Source organism: Lithobates pipiens, unplaced genomic scaffold (genome assembly GCF_037356315.1).
Source record: "Lithobates pipiens isolate NorthernLeopardFrog02 unplaced genomic scaffold, aLitPip1_a1.2 Scaffold_19, whole genome shotgun sequence".
In the NCBI taxonomy this organism is placed as follows: Eukaryota; Metazoa; Chordata; class Amphibia; order Anura; family Ranidae; genus Lithobates; species Lithobates pipiens.
In genome coordinates, this window is record NW_027507764.1 from 421,795,969 (window position 1) to 421,810,791 (window position 14,823).

At 41.3% G+C, this 14,823-nt stretch overlaps 1 protein-coding gene across 2 annotated transcripts in view; it reads left to right on the forward strand.

Annotated features, from left to right (window-relative positions):
* The window catches only part of RMC1 (regulator of MON1-CCZ1), a 60,122-nt gene that overhangs the window by 16,934 nt on the left and 28,365 nt on the right, over positions 1-14,823 (forward strand). For both annotated transcript variants that reach the window (XM_077492576.1, XM_077492577.1), the window contains exons 3-8: positions 5,042-5,126; positions 5,498-5,554; positions 8,372-8,458; positions 8,563-8,703; positions 13,902-14,002; positions 14,317-14,406. In XM_077492576.1, the coding sequence (XP_077348702.1) occupies positions 5,042-5,126; positions 5,498-5,554; positions 8,372-8,458; positions 8,563-8,703; positions 13,902-14,002; positions 14,317-14,406 (561 nt within the window). The remainder of the gene's footprint in view (positions 1-5,041; positions 5,127-5,497; positions 5,555-8,371; positions 8,459-8,562; positions 8,704-13,901; positions 14,003-14,316; positions 14,407-14,823) is intronic.

Here is a 14,823-nt window from a genome sequence, read left to right on the forward strand (position 1 = left end):
GGGGAAAACTGGAGTTAGTACTCACCGGTAACTTCTTTTCCAGTGGTCTTCCAGGACAGCACGATCCCACCCTTTTATGTTTTCACAAGCTTAATACAATAATGATATTGTTTGTTGTGGTTATGTTGTTGTTGTTTCTTACAGTTCCATCCTTCGGTTCTTGGTAAACGACTGACAACTGATTAGCAATGTGTTTCCGGTAACGATGGGAGGGACTCCATCTCTCAGGGGCTGTCCTGGAAGACCACTGGAAAAGGAGTTACCGGTGAGTACTAACTCCAGTTTTCTGTACCTTTTTGTTTTATCTCATGGTTACTGTGAAATTGTGTGAATGCAGTGCATGTTATCTGTTTGCAGAGCTTGGATTCACTGAATGAATTTACCAAAAACGTAAATATTGCAGAATATACAGCCTCGTGCTACATAACTAAGCTCCATTTCATGCTGAATAAACTAAATTATTAGTATCTTAAATAGAAATCTATCTTTAGATTGATTGATTTTTATTTTTTTTTTACTCCAAAAGCATTTTATTAAAATACATTTTGATAAGAATCCAAAAAATCTATTTAAATCCCAAAAATCTGATTTAAATAAAAAAAACTTATTTTTTTTAAATCATTGATTTATATACACCCTGGTCCTTATGTAATGATGGCTTATCTAATTTCATTTGATCACGGACACTGACTGGTGCCAGTATGTAAAAATAATTCATGATTTTTTTTTTTTTTTTTTTAACATACTGTCACTAGTTTGTGTCTCTGTAATATGGGGAAGTGATCAGGATTTTTTTATTTTACACATTGTTTATTCCAGTGGATTTCACTGGTACAGTGAAGGAAAAGGTATTTGTACGTTTTGCCCACTGACAAATACGGTAAATGATCAGTCTATAATTTTAATGTTGGGGTTATTTTAACAGTGGGGCAGAATAACAAAAATATCCATAAAACACATTTAAACAAAGTTATAAATTGATTTGGAATTTAATGAATAAAATCAGTATTTGACCCCTTCGAAAAACATGACTTTGTTTGCACACATCTCAGGAGGGATTTTGTCCCATTCCTCTTTGCAGATCCTTAAGGTTTCGAGGCTGACGTTTAACTGGAACCTTCAGCTCCCTCCACATATTTTCTATGGGATTAAGGTCTGAACACTGACTAGGCCACTCCAGGACCTTAATGTTCTTATTCTTCCCTCACTGTATAAGCAACCATTTTACTGAATGTAAATGATTCATTCAGTTTGTTTTGTTGTGATTAGCCATGATTGGCCACAGCTAATAGAATAAACAAAAAGCAAAAATGGGAGTTTTACGGTGCGAAATGAATTACTGTAATAAACAACAATTTTATTTTAACAAAGCATGGTTAAAAAGTTCAATTTAAAACCAACACATAAAGGTATGGTCAAGATACAAAAGTGGGTAGCCTCTACATGTTTTGCCATAATCAGGATTATGGCGAAACATGTAGAGGCTACCCACTTTTGTATCTTGACCATACCTTTATGTGTTGGTTTTAAATGTAATTTTTTAACCATGCTTTGTTCAAATAAAATTGATGAAATTGTTTATTAAAGCAATTCATTTCACACCCTAAAACTCCTGTTTTCCCTTTTTTTTTTTGTTCTATTACTATAGGGAGATGGTGAATTTTTAAGACCTCTTATTCTTGGATTTAAAACCATTTTTTTGGCCACAGCTAGTTACACGGTACAGATGGGCTGCGATTAATCCGTCTGTACCAAGTGAATACTGTAGCCAATCACAGCTAGCAACACAATTATACACAATAGATGGAATGAAAGGAAGCCATCCATTGTTTATAACTGTCAAGTGATCTTCTGTGATTGGTCACAGCGATCACATGGTAGCAGAAGCGGGGCGGTACACTGATCAGTCGTCCACTGGACACAGCCAATGACAGATTGTGCAACAGCATAGCCGCCATTTGACGAATGTCCTGCCTGGCAATCATTTGACAGTAGGGTGGGTGGGAAGTGGTTAAAATTGAATTTGCTAATATTATAGGCTGGAGATGTTGCTGATTTAGAAAAGGCCAGTAGAGGGCGCCAAAGAGATACGAGTGCAATGTGTTGAATAAGGATGAGTTCCGGCGTATTCACAAAGCCCACGTGAGCGCATCAGGAAGTCGGCGCTGCTTTAATCACAGGCACTGAGATATTGTCCCTATACGCGGCTGCAGAGATCAGGAAATGTCTCACTGCCTGTGATTAGTGCAACGCAGTGCTGACTTCCTGGCGGGCTCTGCACGTGGGCTGTGCGAACACGCCAGAGCTCATCCTTAGTGTTGAACTGCCTAAGAAAGGGAAAGATTGGTTGGAGTCTGCGTCTTTCAGCCAATATAGCTTGCCGATAGGGGGCTGAGGCTTTAACAGAGAGGTGGAGCTCCGAGGAAAACAGAAGTTCAGGTGGATAAACTTCCCTCCCCCATATTTTCTGTCCGTTTTTATTTGACGAATATTGGAATTGATTTCCATCATAGTTTTCATCAAGTTACTTAATTCTAAATGTTGTTTTCTTTTTTTGTTGTCGTCACTGAAAACAAGTAGCTGAAAAACTATGACCAAAATATTTTCATTGCCGAAATTAATTCTAAATGGCAGATCCCACTCCCCAGGTTCCACTTTGTGGGATTCTGTTCCCTATACATACAGTGCCTTGAAATTTCACACATGTTGTCATGTTAAAACCAAAAAAATGTATTTTATCAGGAGTTTGTGATAGATCAACACAAAGTGGCACAAATTTGTGAAGTGGAAGGAAAAGGATGAATGGTTTTCAAATATCTTTTTATATATATATAAATATGTGAAAAGTGTGGCATGCATTTGTTGTATTCAGCCCCTAACTAAAACCAATTGACTTCAGAAGTCACCTAATTAGTAAATAGTCCACCTATGTGTAACTTAATCTCAGTATAAATACAGCTGTTCTGTGAAGCCCTCAGGTTTGTTAGAGAAACTTAGTGAGCAAACAGCATCATTAAAGTGGAAGTAAACCCGTCGATTTAAACAGTTAAAAAAAAAAAAAAAAAAAGCATGCCGGGAATGCTAACTGCACATTGGCTGTGCTCTCACCCAAACTATCAAACCATCCAATGGCTGGTGTCCTAACGAATCACATGTGCAGCACCATAGCAGTTGAAGATTAAATAGAGGCAAAGATGGCAGCTTCCTTGGCTGAAAACGATAAGGGGAGTTTACTTCCACTTTAAGGCCAACGAACACACCAGACAGGTCAGGGATAAAGTTGTGGAGAAGTTTAAAGCAGGGTTATAAAAAAAAAAAAATATCCCAAGCTTTGAACATCTCATGGAGTGCTGTTCAATCTATCATTTGAAGATGGAAAGAGTATGGCACAATTGCAAACCTACCAAGACATGGTCGCCCACTGAAACTGACAGGCCTGGCAAGAAGAGCATTAATCAGAGAAGCAGCCAAGAGGTCCATGGTAACTCTGGAGGAGCTGCGGAGATCCACAGCTCATGTGGGAGAATCTATCCACAGGACAACTGTTAGTTATGCACTCTACAAATCTGGTATTTATGGAAGAGTGGCAAGAAGAAAGTCATTGTTGAAAGAAAGCCATAAGAAGTTTGCAGTTTGCGAGAAGCCATGTGGGGAACACAGCAAATGTGGAAGAAGGTGCTCTGGTCAGATGAGACCAAAAGTTTAACTTTTTTGTCTAAAAACAAAACGCTATGTGTGGTGGAAAACTAACACTGCACAGCACCCTGAACACACCATCCCCACTGTGAAACATGGTGGTGGCAGCATCATGTTGTGGGGATGCTTTTCTTCCGTAGGGACAGGGAAGCTGGTCAGAGTTAATGGGAAGATGGATGGAGCCAAATACAGGGCAATCTAAGAAAACCTGTTAGTCTGCAAAAAACTTGAGACTGGGGCAGAAGTTCACCTTCCAGCAGGACAACGACCCGAAACATACAGCCAGAGCTACAATGGAAAGGTTTAGATCAAAGCTTATTCATGTGTTAGAATGGCAAAGTCAAAATCCCGACATATATCCAAATGCGAATCTGTGGCAAGACTTGAAAATTATCAGACACTCTCCATCCAATCAGGCAGAACTTGAGCTATTTTGCATAGAAGAATGGGCAAAAGTGTGACTCTCTAGATGGGCAAAGCTGGTAGAGACATCCCCAGAAAGACTTGCAGCTGTAATTGCAGTGAAAGGTGATTCTACAAAGTATTGACTCAGGGGGGCTGAATACAAAATGTACGACACACTTTTCACATTTACCGTATTTATCTGCGTATAACACGAGCCCCAAGTTTAGGAGGGAAATTTAAGGAAAAAAAACTTACATTTAAATGCCCATCAATGCAGCCTTATCAGTGTCCATCTGAAGCCTTGTCAGTGTCATTTGCAGCCTTGTCATGCAGCCTGTCCGTCATTGTAGCCTTGCCCGTCATTGCAGCCATGTGCATCGTTGTCCCCTCAGCTTTTGTTTTTAAAAATGGCGCGCCCGGAAGTTCTCGGCTTTCGGCCGTACTCGGAGGCTTTCGGCCGCCTCGGCCGTACTCGGAGGTTTTCGACGGTTTTCGGCCACGTCGGCCGTACTCTGAGGCTTTCGGCCGCTCTCGAAAACCGCAGAGAAGGGCTGAAGGCGGGCCAAAGCTGCGAGAAGGGCCGAAGGCGGCTTAAGGCCGCCCAGAGCCAAAAAATCGCAAGGGAATCGCGGCGGATCGGCGTATAACACGCACCCGTGATTTTCCCCTGATTTTAAGGGGAAAAAAGTGTGTGTTATACGCCGATAAATACGGTATTTGTAAAAACAAAAAATGTGAAAACTATTTATCACTTTCCTTCCACATCACAATTATGTGCCATTTTGTGTTGGTCTATCACACAAAATCCCAATACACACGTTTACATTTTTGGTTGTAACATGACAAAATGTGGAAAATTTCAAGGGGTATGAATACTTTTTCAAGGCACTGTAAGTGAGGATGTTGAATTGTTTTTTATGTCTTTATTTTTATTTTGTAGAATGGAAGACAAGGGAGAAGTGAAGTGTATCAAGTTTTCATTAGGAAACAAAATTCTTGCTGTGCAAAGGACTGCTAAGGCTGTGGTGAGTCACATGTTGATCTCTGAATGGCAATGCTGTGCAGTTCTCATGTCCTTCTGTATGCCTGTCTCCCCTAAAATGTACAATAAAATGTTATCCTGCATCATCATAATAATAATAATCAGCCCTGCAAGTATAAATATGGGAGAACATTTTAAAGCTACCTTCTTTGTACATTGGTAAAGTTCAGGCATCGTTGCGGTTCTGTAACCCAAAGGCTGTTTACATATCCCAGCAATTATACAACAATTGAAAGACAGAAATCATACAAAGCCAGCAGCTGTACATACATATAAAAAAAAAACAGATCATATTTTTATCAAAATAGTTTGATCACTGTCATCACATACTGTGCTTTGGTTTCTATTTCCTAGGATTTTATCAACCTAATTCAAGATTATTCTCAGCTAGAATATTCACAGGAATGTAAGGTAAGGGGTTTGTATTGTGTTGTTAATATAGTGTAAATATAGACTGTATATTGTGTTGTAAAAAAAAAAAAAAAAAACTTGCATGCAAAGTAATCGGAATATAACATTTATTCAGACAGCAGCACTTCAAAATACCTGAATACAAGTTATCAATAAACTAAAATAAGTATAAATGTGTGTACCGTATATACTCGAGTATAGGCCGACCCGAATATAAGCCGAGGCCCCCAATTTACCCCCAAAAAAACTGGCAAACTTATTGACTCGTGTATAAGCCGAGGGTGAGACATGCCTGTCCATCCCTGTGTGTGTGTCCGTCCATCCCTGTGTGTCCGTCCATCCCTGTGTGTCCGTCCATCCCTGTGTGTCCGTCCATCCATCCCTGTGTGTGTGTGTGTCCATCCATCCATCCATCCCTGTGTGTGTGTGTCTCCATCCATCCATCCATCCATCCCTGTGTGTGTGTGTCTCCATCCATCCATCCGTGTGTGTCTCCATCCATCCATCCATCCCTGTGTGTGTGTGTATCCATCCATCCATCCGTGTGTGTCTCCATCCATCCATCCATCCCTGTGTGTGTGTGTATCCATCCATCCCTGTGTGTGTGTGTGTGTCTCCATCCGTGTGTGTGTGTGTGTGTGTGTGTGTGTGTGTCCAGCCTACCTGTGTCCCGAGCCTTTGTCCCGAGCCTCCGTCCCGTGCCTTGCCTCCTTGCCTCCGTCCCGTGCCGTGCCTTGCCGCCGTGCCTTGCCTCCGTCCCGTCCCGTGCCGTGCCTTGCCTTGCCTCCGTCCCGTGCCCTCTTCGTCGGCGCCTCGGCGGCCATTGTAAAATTCAAAAGCTGCGCCGCCGCCTTCGCCTGTGATAGGCGGAACACTGAATTTCCCAGCAGCCTGTGTTCCGCCTATCACGGACATCGTATCATCCTCGTCCGTAGTACGAGGATGATACGATGTCCGTGATAGGCGGAACACAGGCTGCTGGGAAATTCAGTGTTCCGCCTATCACAGGCGAAGGCGGAGCCGGAGGCGCGGCTTTTGAATTATAGAATGGCCGCTGTCTGTCTGCTCGACACGCTGATCGAGCGGGCAGACAGCGATGACTCGAGTATAAGCCGAGGGGGGCACTTTCAGCCTCAACAAAGAGGCTGAAAATCTCGGCTTATACTCGAGTATATACGGTATATGTGTGTGTGTGTGTGTATATATATATATATATATATATATATATATATATATATATATATATATATATATATATATATATATATATATATATATATATATATATGATATATAGATACATACATACAATTTCACAAGTGGTACATAGGTGTGAATTTTTTGTGTGTGTGTGTATATATATATATATATATATATATATATATATATATATATATGTGTGTGTGTGTGTGTGTGTGTATGTGTATATATGTATGTGTGTATATATATATATAATACATATATATAAATACATTTTAGATGTAACACTTGTGGGGAAAAAAAAAAATATATATATATATATTTATTTATTTTTATTTTTTTCCCACAAGTGTTACATAGGTGTGAAATCTAAAATAAAGTCTCCATACAAAAATATTAAATAGGACCATATAGGCACAGATCCTGTTATTCTGTGTCCCTGTTTTAGTGCTCCATCGACGGGAGACACGCTTTCTGCTTACCAGATGTATTGACCCCCCCTATACTAGGAAATCTGGCAACGCTCAAGCTATGTCTAAGCTACTATGGGATCCAAACAAGAAACCTCCTACACCCAGATTTTTAGGTGGACTCAATAATAGTGTAGCATATCAAATGAACCAGATTTATTCTCAATTGCCAAGCAAGTGTTGTGATGTAGGCTTCAACTCCAAAGATTTCAGTTTGTTGTTCAATTAAGTTGTACAGTTTATAGGTCACATTAAAGGTGGAAAAAGTTCTGAAATGATTTATCTTTGTCTCATTATTTTTATTTATTTTTTTTTTTTTTTACATCACAGACATTTGAACAGGGGTGTGTAGACGTTTTTATATCCACTGTATATACATTTTCCTGTATTCATATTTGCTTTCACAATATCACTGTGTTATGGTTGAAAATTATCTTCACATCTGGATAAATCCTGTGCACCGAATGAGAGAAATATAACGGCATGGGTGGAGGAATCTCTTAATGACACCCAGAAATGGATCACAAAACGCAGTGCGATTGCTAGGATCACATGGGCGTGAACACCCATGCAATGCAATTCAGGGGCGAAGGGGAAAAAAAAGGGTCCTGCACCATTTTGGTGCAGATGCGATGCAAGCTATACAAACTGTCTCAAATCGCACCCCACAGACATTGCAGTAATGATGTGCGATTGCTGGTGCCATGCAGGTCTCCTGCAGATCTGTCCGTGTATGGGCTTGCGCATAATAAGCTACCAAAGCGTTGTGGTAGTTAATTGAAAACTACAAGTTGACAGCTGCAAAGGGTGTAGCATGTTCTGAAAGGTGAACTTATTCTTATTCTTATATCAAAGTATGTCGAGCCAGGTGGTGCCAAGAAAGACATGCGCTGCTCGAATTTCAGCTGATTTCTGATTAATCACCTTCAATCCGGAACTGCGGCATCCCACATCTTTGGCCAGTCTGCTTCCTGGTCATTTTCATTCGTGTGTGTGTGTGTGTTTGTATGTTTGTGCAGCTTGGTGTACAGTGCAGACAGGCAGGTATGAAACTTTAGTCTTTTTTTTTTTTTTTTCCAATATGGTTGGATCGAATATCCTTAAATAACTTGCACAAAATAAAGATTTTGTTTTCTTTCTTTTTAAGACCAAAAATGCAAAGATTTTGGGATTTTGCTGGACTAGTGCCACAGAGATCGTCTTCATAACCGACCAAGGAATTGAGTTTTATCAGGTATCCAATTGGGAACACAAATGGCCACTATACTCGTCTATTCAGAAGAAAAGGGTTGTAGTTTGTGTACTGGTTCTCTAACAGGAAATGTTATGTGTTTACAGGTGCTGGCTGAAAAGCGGACCTTGAAGTTACTGAAGAGTCAGAGTATTAATGTGAATTGGTACATGTACTGTCCGGAGAGCAGTGTCATCCTGCTATCTACTGCCAACCTATGTAATGTGCTACAGCCGTTCCACTTCAAGGTAAGGCAGCACTGCAGTAGATGTACCCTAGCTAAAGCAGAAGCTCCTCTGGTGGGTTTGGACCCCTGAGATAATTTCCATTCTTTTGGAGCGACCACATTAAGGGAGGTCAAGATTACCTGAGACATTTTTGTATTTTTTATTTAAGATAATCTGTCTCTTTGCCCATTGCAAAATCCCCCACCCCTTGATGCTCACATATCAGGTGCTCCACCGTTGCTCTGTTGCTCCATTGGAGCCTTCAGTAAATACCTGGTCCTTACTTGTATGGGGGGGCATTTGGGCACTTCCCAAGATGCAGTGCTAAAGTCTGAAGAGTCAATTGCCATGCTTAAACACTGTCACCAGATCAGCAGGAGGAGCCACCTGTTTACCATTGAGCTTAGACGCAGGGTTGTGGCGGGGAACATAACTATCGGTGGCTGGGGGTTTTTACTTAGAAAGTGTGCCACCTCAGTGGGCAAAGAGGCCAAGTTCCTTTACCTTGGAATAAGGATGATACCGTAATTTCTTTTATTTTATTTTTTTATTATTATTCCTAATACTTACCTGAATCCCCTCTCAATCCAGCGATGTCCACGAGAGCCTTGCTTCTCTGGAGACTCGCACTCCTGATTGGCTTTTGGCAGGAGCTATTGGCTCCCACTGCTGTCAATCACAGCCAGTGAGCCAGTCAGGGGAAAGGGCCAAACCGCAGCTCTGTGTGTGAATGGACACACAGAGCCATGGGTCGGGAGCGCAGAAGGAGCCAGAAGAGCCAGTATGGGACCCAAGAAGAGGAGGATCCAGGCTGCTCTGTGCAAAACCATTACAAAGAGCAGGCAATGCAGGGACTGGACATATTTATTGCAAATAGAAATCTCAGCCATGGGCATTGCTTACAGACAAAATGATTTTATTTTGAGTACTCTGAAAGCAAATTTTACCTTTTTACTAGTTACTTTTCTTAAATTTTGCTGCTTTTTTTTTTTTTTTTTGTATACTAATGGCCAGTGAGAGATTTCTCCACCCATCTTTGTTTTGCTACAACTTAGTAGGCGATGAATGGGAAGTAACTATACGTTTCATTTTATGTTGAGAAGTTTAGTGCTTACTCAAACAGATTTTGCTGGAAATTCTATATTTTTTTTGTCATCAAGTTATTCTGTAATGCTTTATTTAAAGGGACATCTAACGCTGTATAAAACGGATATCTTCAAGTATATATTTTTAAGGCAAAAAGTACCTTTTTATTGTTCTTAGCCCCCTCCAAATTCCTTTCTTTGCTCACCTTTATTTATATGTATTACAAATGTAATGCTTGTCCACTTCAGTCCCCATTTGCACTAATGCATTGCTGCAGTTTTCCACTGGTCACAAGCTGGAGAGAATCAATTTCTGTCCACTGTTTCAACACATCCTCCGTTTTTCTTCTTTACAGCATCAACTGACTTGAAGCGTGTCCCTTTTAAGCACGGATTTAACTTTTGGGAATTGATTCTCGCATCCCTCGCTGAATCTTTTGTGTCACTCATGCACCAGACAGACCGTTGTTGCATCAGATTAGGCGACCCGTTGGAGTTTGTAATGGAAGTGAGGTTCAGTCGTCGCCATCTTGCTACATCCCACACTCGTCCACAGTAAGGATACAGTGAGAAAGCGACAAGCGGACATCTTGTTACACCCACCAGAGTTTAATATTTCACACTTATTTTTAACAGTAAACAAAGCTTATATTGTGCAATGCAGTATTTAAAAATCCGTTTGTCTAGATGTTGAATTTTAAAAGCAGCGGCAAGCATACTGATCTCACAGGTTTGCTAATCTGACAGAACATTGCTGCTTTTATAATTCAACATCAAAACAGTCTGAGGGATTTCAAAATAATGAATTTCACTATATAAGCTCCGTTTACTGTTTAAAAAAGGGTGTAAAATGCAAGACGGCGGCGAGTGTAAAAAGATGACCGCTTGCCGCCTTCTCACCGTATACTTACTGTGGACGAGTGCGTGGTGTAGCAAGATGGTGGCGATGAAGCGTAACTTCCGTTACAAACTCTGATGGGTCGCCTACTCTGGAGAAACACTGTCATTTCCATAAGCTGTAGTAGCATTTGAAAACATTCTGTTGGTGCTTTGTGCAATTTTACAAAAAATTTCGAATTGACACGTAGCTCAACATTTAAACTGAGCATTTTTTCAGCACACTACAGAAAACACAACCAATCTACAGTGGGGCAAAAAAATATTTAGTCAGCCACCAATTGTGTAAGTTCTCCCACTTAAAAAGATGAGAGAGGCCTGTAATTTTCATCATAGGTATACCTCAACTATGAGAGACAAAATGTGGAAACAATTCCAGACAATCACATTGTCTGATTTTTTTAAAAGAATTTATTTGCAAATTATGGTGGAAAATAAGTATTTGTTCACCTACAAACAAGCAAGATTTCTGTCTCACAGACCTGTATCTTCTTCAAGAGGCTCCTCTGTCCTCCACTCATTACCTGTATTAATGGCACCTGTTTGAACTTATCAGTATAAAAGACACCTGTCCACAACTTCAAACAGTCATACTCCAAACTCCACTATGATGAAGACCAAAGAGCTGTCGAAGGACACCAGAAACAAAATTGTAGACCTGCACCAGGCTGGGAAGACTGAATCTGCAATAGGCAAGCAGCTTGGTGTGAAGAAATCAATAGTGGGAACAATAATTAGAAAATGGAAGACATACAAGACCTCTGATAATCTCCCTCGATCTGGGGCTCCACGCAAGATCTCACCCCGTGGGTTCAAAAAGATGACAAGGTGATAACAGCGGTGAGCAAAAATCCCAGAACCACTCGAGGGGACCTAGTGAATGATCTGCAGAGATGATCTGTAACAAAGGCTACCATCAGTACCACACTACGCCGCCAGGGACTCAGATCCTGCAGTGCCAGACATGTCACCCTGCTTAAGCCGGTACATGTCCGGGCCTGTCTGAGGTTTACTAGAGAGCATTTGGATGATCCAGAAGAGGATTGGGAGAATGTCATATGGTCAGATGAAACCAAAGTAGAACTGTTTGGTAGAAACACAACTCATTGTATTTGGAGGAGAGAGAATGCTGAGTTGCAACCAAAGAACACCATACCTACTGTGAAGCATGGGGGTGGCACCATCATGCTTTGGGGCGTTTTCTCTGCAAAGGGAACATGACTGATCCGTGTACATGAAAGAATGAATGGGGCCATGTATCGTGAGATTTTGAGTGCAAACCTGCCATCAGCAAGGGCATTGAAGATGAAACGTGGCTGGGTCTTTCAGCCTGACAATGATCCCAAACACACTGCTTGGGCAAAAAAGGAGTGGCTTTGTAAGAAGCATTTCAAGGTCCTGGAATGGCCTAGCTCCAGATCTCAACCCTATAGAAAACCTTTGGAGGGAGTTGAAGGTCCATGTTGCCCAGCGACAGCCCCAAAACATCACTGCTCGAGGAGATCTGCATGGAGATATGGGCCAACATACCAGCAACAGTGTCTGACAACCTTGTGAAGACTTAGGCCGCGTACACACGGGCGGACTGTTCGCCCAACTTTGTCCGCTGAACAGTGTTTGGGCGGACAGTCCGCTCGTGTGTGGGCTTTCAGCGGACAGTTTCAGCGGACAGTTTGACGAACAAGGTTTTTCGGAATTTCCGAAAAACTGTCCGCTGAAACCTTGTTTCAGCGAACAGTCCGCTCGTGTGTAGGCTTGTTCGTCAAACTAACTTCCGCGCATGCTCAAAAAGGATTTACACGCCGAAAGTTATAATGCAGTGTATAGGACGTCGTATTTTTCGTCCCGTCGTACGTGCCGTTCACGTCATCGCGCACGGTTTCAGCAAACTGTTCGTCCGTCGTGTGTGGCCATGTCCGTCCATGCTAAGTTTGAGCGGACTGTTTGCCGAAACTGTTTGACGGACAAAGTTGGGCGAACAGTCCCCGCGTGTGTACGCGGCCTTACAGAAAAGTTTGACCTCTGTCATTGCCAACAAAAGATATATAACAAAATACTGAGATGAACTTTTGATATTGAACAAATACTTATTTTTCACCATAATTTGCAAATAAATTCTTTCAAAAATCAGACAATGTGATTGTCTGGATTTGTTTCCACATTTTGTCCCTCATAGTTGAGGTATACCTATGATGACAATTACAAGCCTCTCTCATCTTTTTAAGTGGGAGAACTTGCACAATTGGTGGCTGACTAAATACTTTTTTGCCCCACTGTAAATGGCGACTCACAATCAAATAAACGTCATAGAGTAGTGTTGCTTGTCATGCAGGTTCAAACATGTTCATGGTCAACACGCATGCAAGTTATAACCGGTTCTGACTGCTTTGTTTGCTAGGTGGGGTCACAGCCTCGTTATTTAATAGAAACACCTTTTGTATGTAAGAACAACTTTTGATCGCTCCTGAGATGGGAGCTAGGGGCTATGAACTATGGGATTTCTAGTGTACATAGAGCAGTGCATGTGACCCCAACTAACGTGCACTGCTTGTTTCAGACAAGTGGAAGTGAGGGTAAAAAGAGAGTTTCGGGAGCTCACGTAAAATGTTACAAGGAGGCAGGAAAACACAGAACCAGTTTCTTGAAAACTAGATTACAAAGTAATTAAGTGGATGTGTATGGATTATTTTTAAAGGCTATTGTTTGGTATCAGTTTAAAGTGGTTCTGAGGGCTGAAGGTTTTTACCTTTTTTAATGCATTTGCTGCATTAAGGTAAAATACCTTTTAAGTGCAGTTACTCCCGGCCCCGGCCTTATACTTACCTGAGGCTGATCTTGATCCAGCGCGGTGCATGAGAGCAGCAGCTCTCTCCTCCTCATAGGCTTGGAGACAGCTGTCAGTCACAGCCAGTGAGGAGGCAGCATGGGGAGGGGCGAGGCCGAGCCACGCTGTGTGTGTGTGTGTGTGTGTGTGTTAATAGACACACACAGCTCGGCTCAAGAGTAAGCATGCATGAGTTGTCCCCTTAGCAAGCAGCTTGCTGTGGTGGGCACTAGGCAGGGGGGAGGAGCCAGGACCACTGGCGGGGGATGTAAGAATAGGAGGACCAAAATCCTTGCACTCAGCAGGTAAGCATAACATGTTTTTACACTAATAATTATTTTTAAATAATCTACAAGTCTAGACTTATGTTTTCATAGTTCTTCACCCAGTTTTAACATTTGTCTTCCCAACAGAGTGGAACAATGTCAAAGATGGCAAAGTTTGAAATAGAGTTACCAGTATCCTCCACAAAGCAAGCAAAGATTTCTGAGAGAGACATCGCAATGGCGACAATGTAAACACTACGGGAATGGGGATTGGAACATATACAAATAGGGATTAGTCATGTAATGGGTTTAAATCCATACAACAAAATCTGTCTTAATCATAAACTTGTTCCTGTATACATTTCAGAAATTTAGTACGGTGTACCTGGGAGAAGATGTTAGACCTTTTATCTTTTAGACTATTATCACAATGATCTTTGTATAGTGTTAATTGTATTTTGATTAAGTGTTTCTATTACATTTACACACAGCAGTTCTCGATTTCTCTAGTTATTCGTTTTAGAATAATTTGAATATTCTCTTGTTTTGTTTTTTTTGTTAGATATGGGCAGCTTTATGTTATGTTCCTGAGACATCATGCAAAAGCTTCCAGCAGCCCTGGAGCTGAGGTGGTCCTCTATCACTTACCACGGTATGGAATTCAATCATAATATGCAAATACTGAATATCTGAATAAAACAGCAGCTTCATATATAGAAGAGATATGCAATTACCGGACCTCCAGCTGTTGCAGAACTACAAGTCCCATGAGGCATAGCAAGACTCTGACAGCCACAAGCATAACACCCAGAGGCAGAGGCATGATGGGACTTGTAGTTTTGCAACAGCTGGAGGTCCGCTAATTGCATATCCCCTGATACACAGTATGTGTTGGGTCATACTTAATATTGTGGCTCAAATTTCCTAAAAATTACAGATGAAAAGTGATCAAGCTGTCTAACCCCCATTGGACAGCCTGCATGTCTCTGCTTTAAGGATAGGTTCACCTTTTGTAACATTTTACATGTTACACTTGTGTGTGTATATATAGGGGTAGCCTGTTAATGTG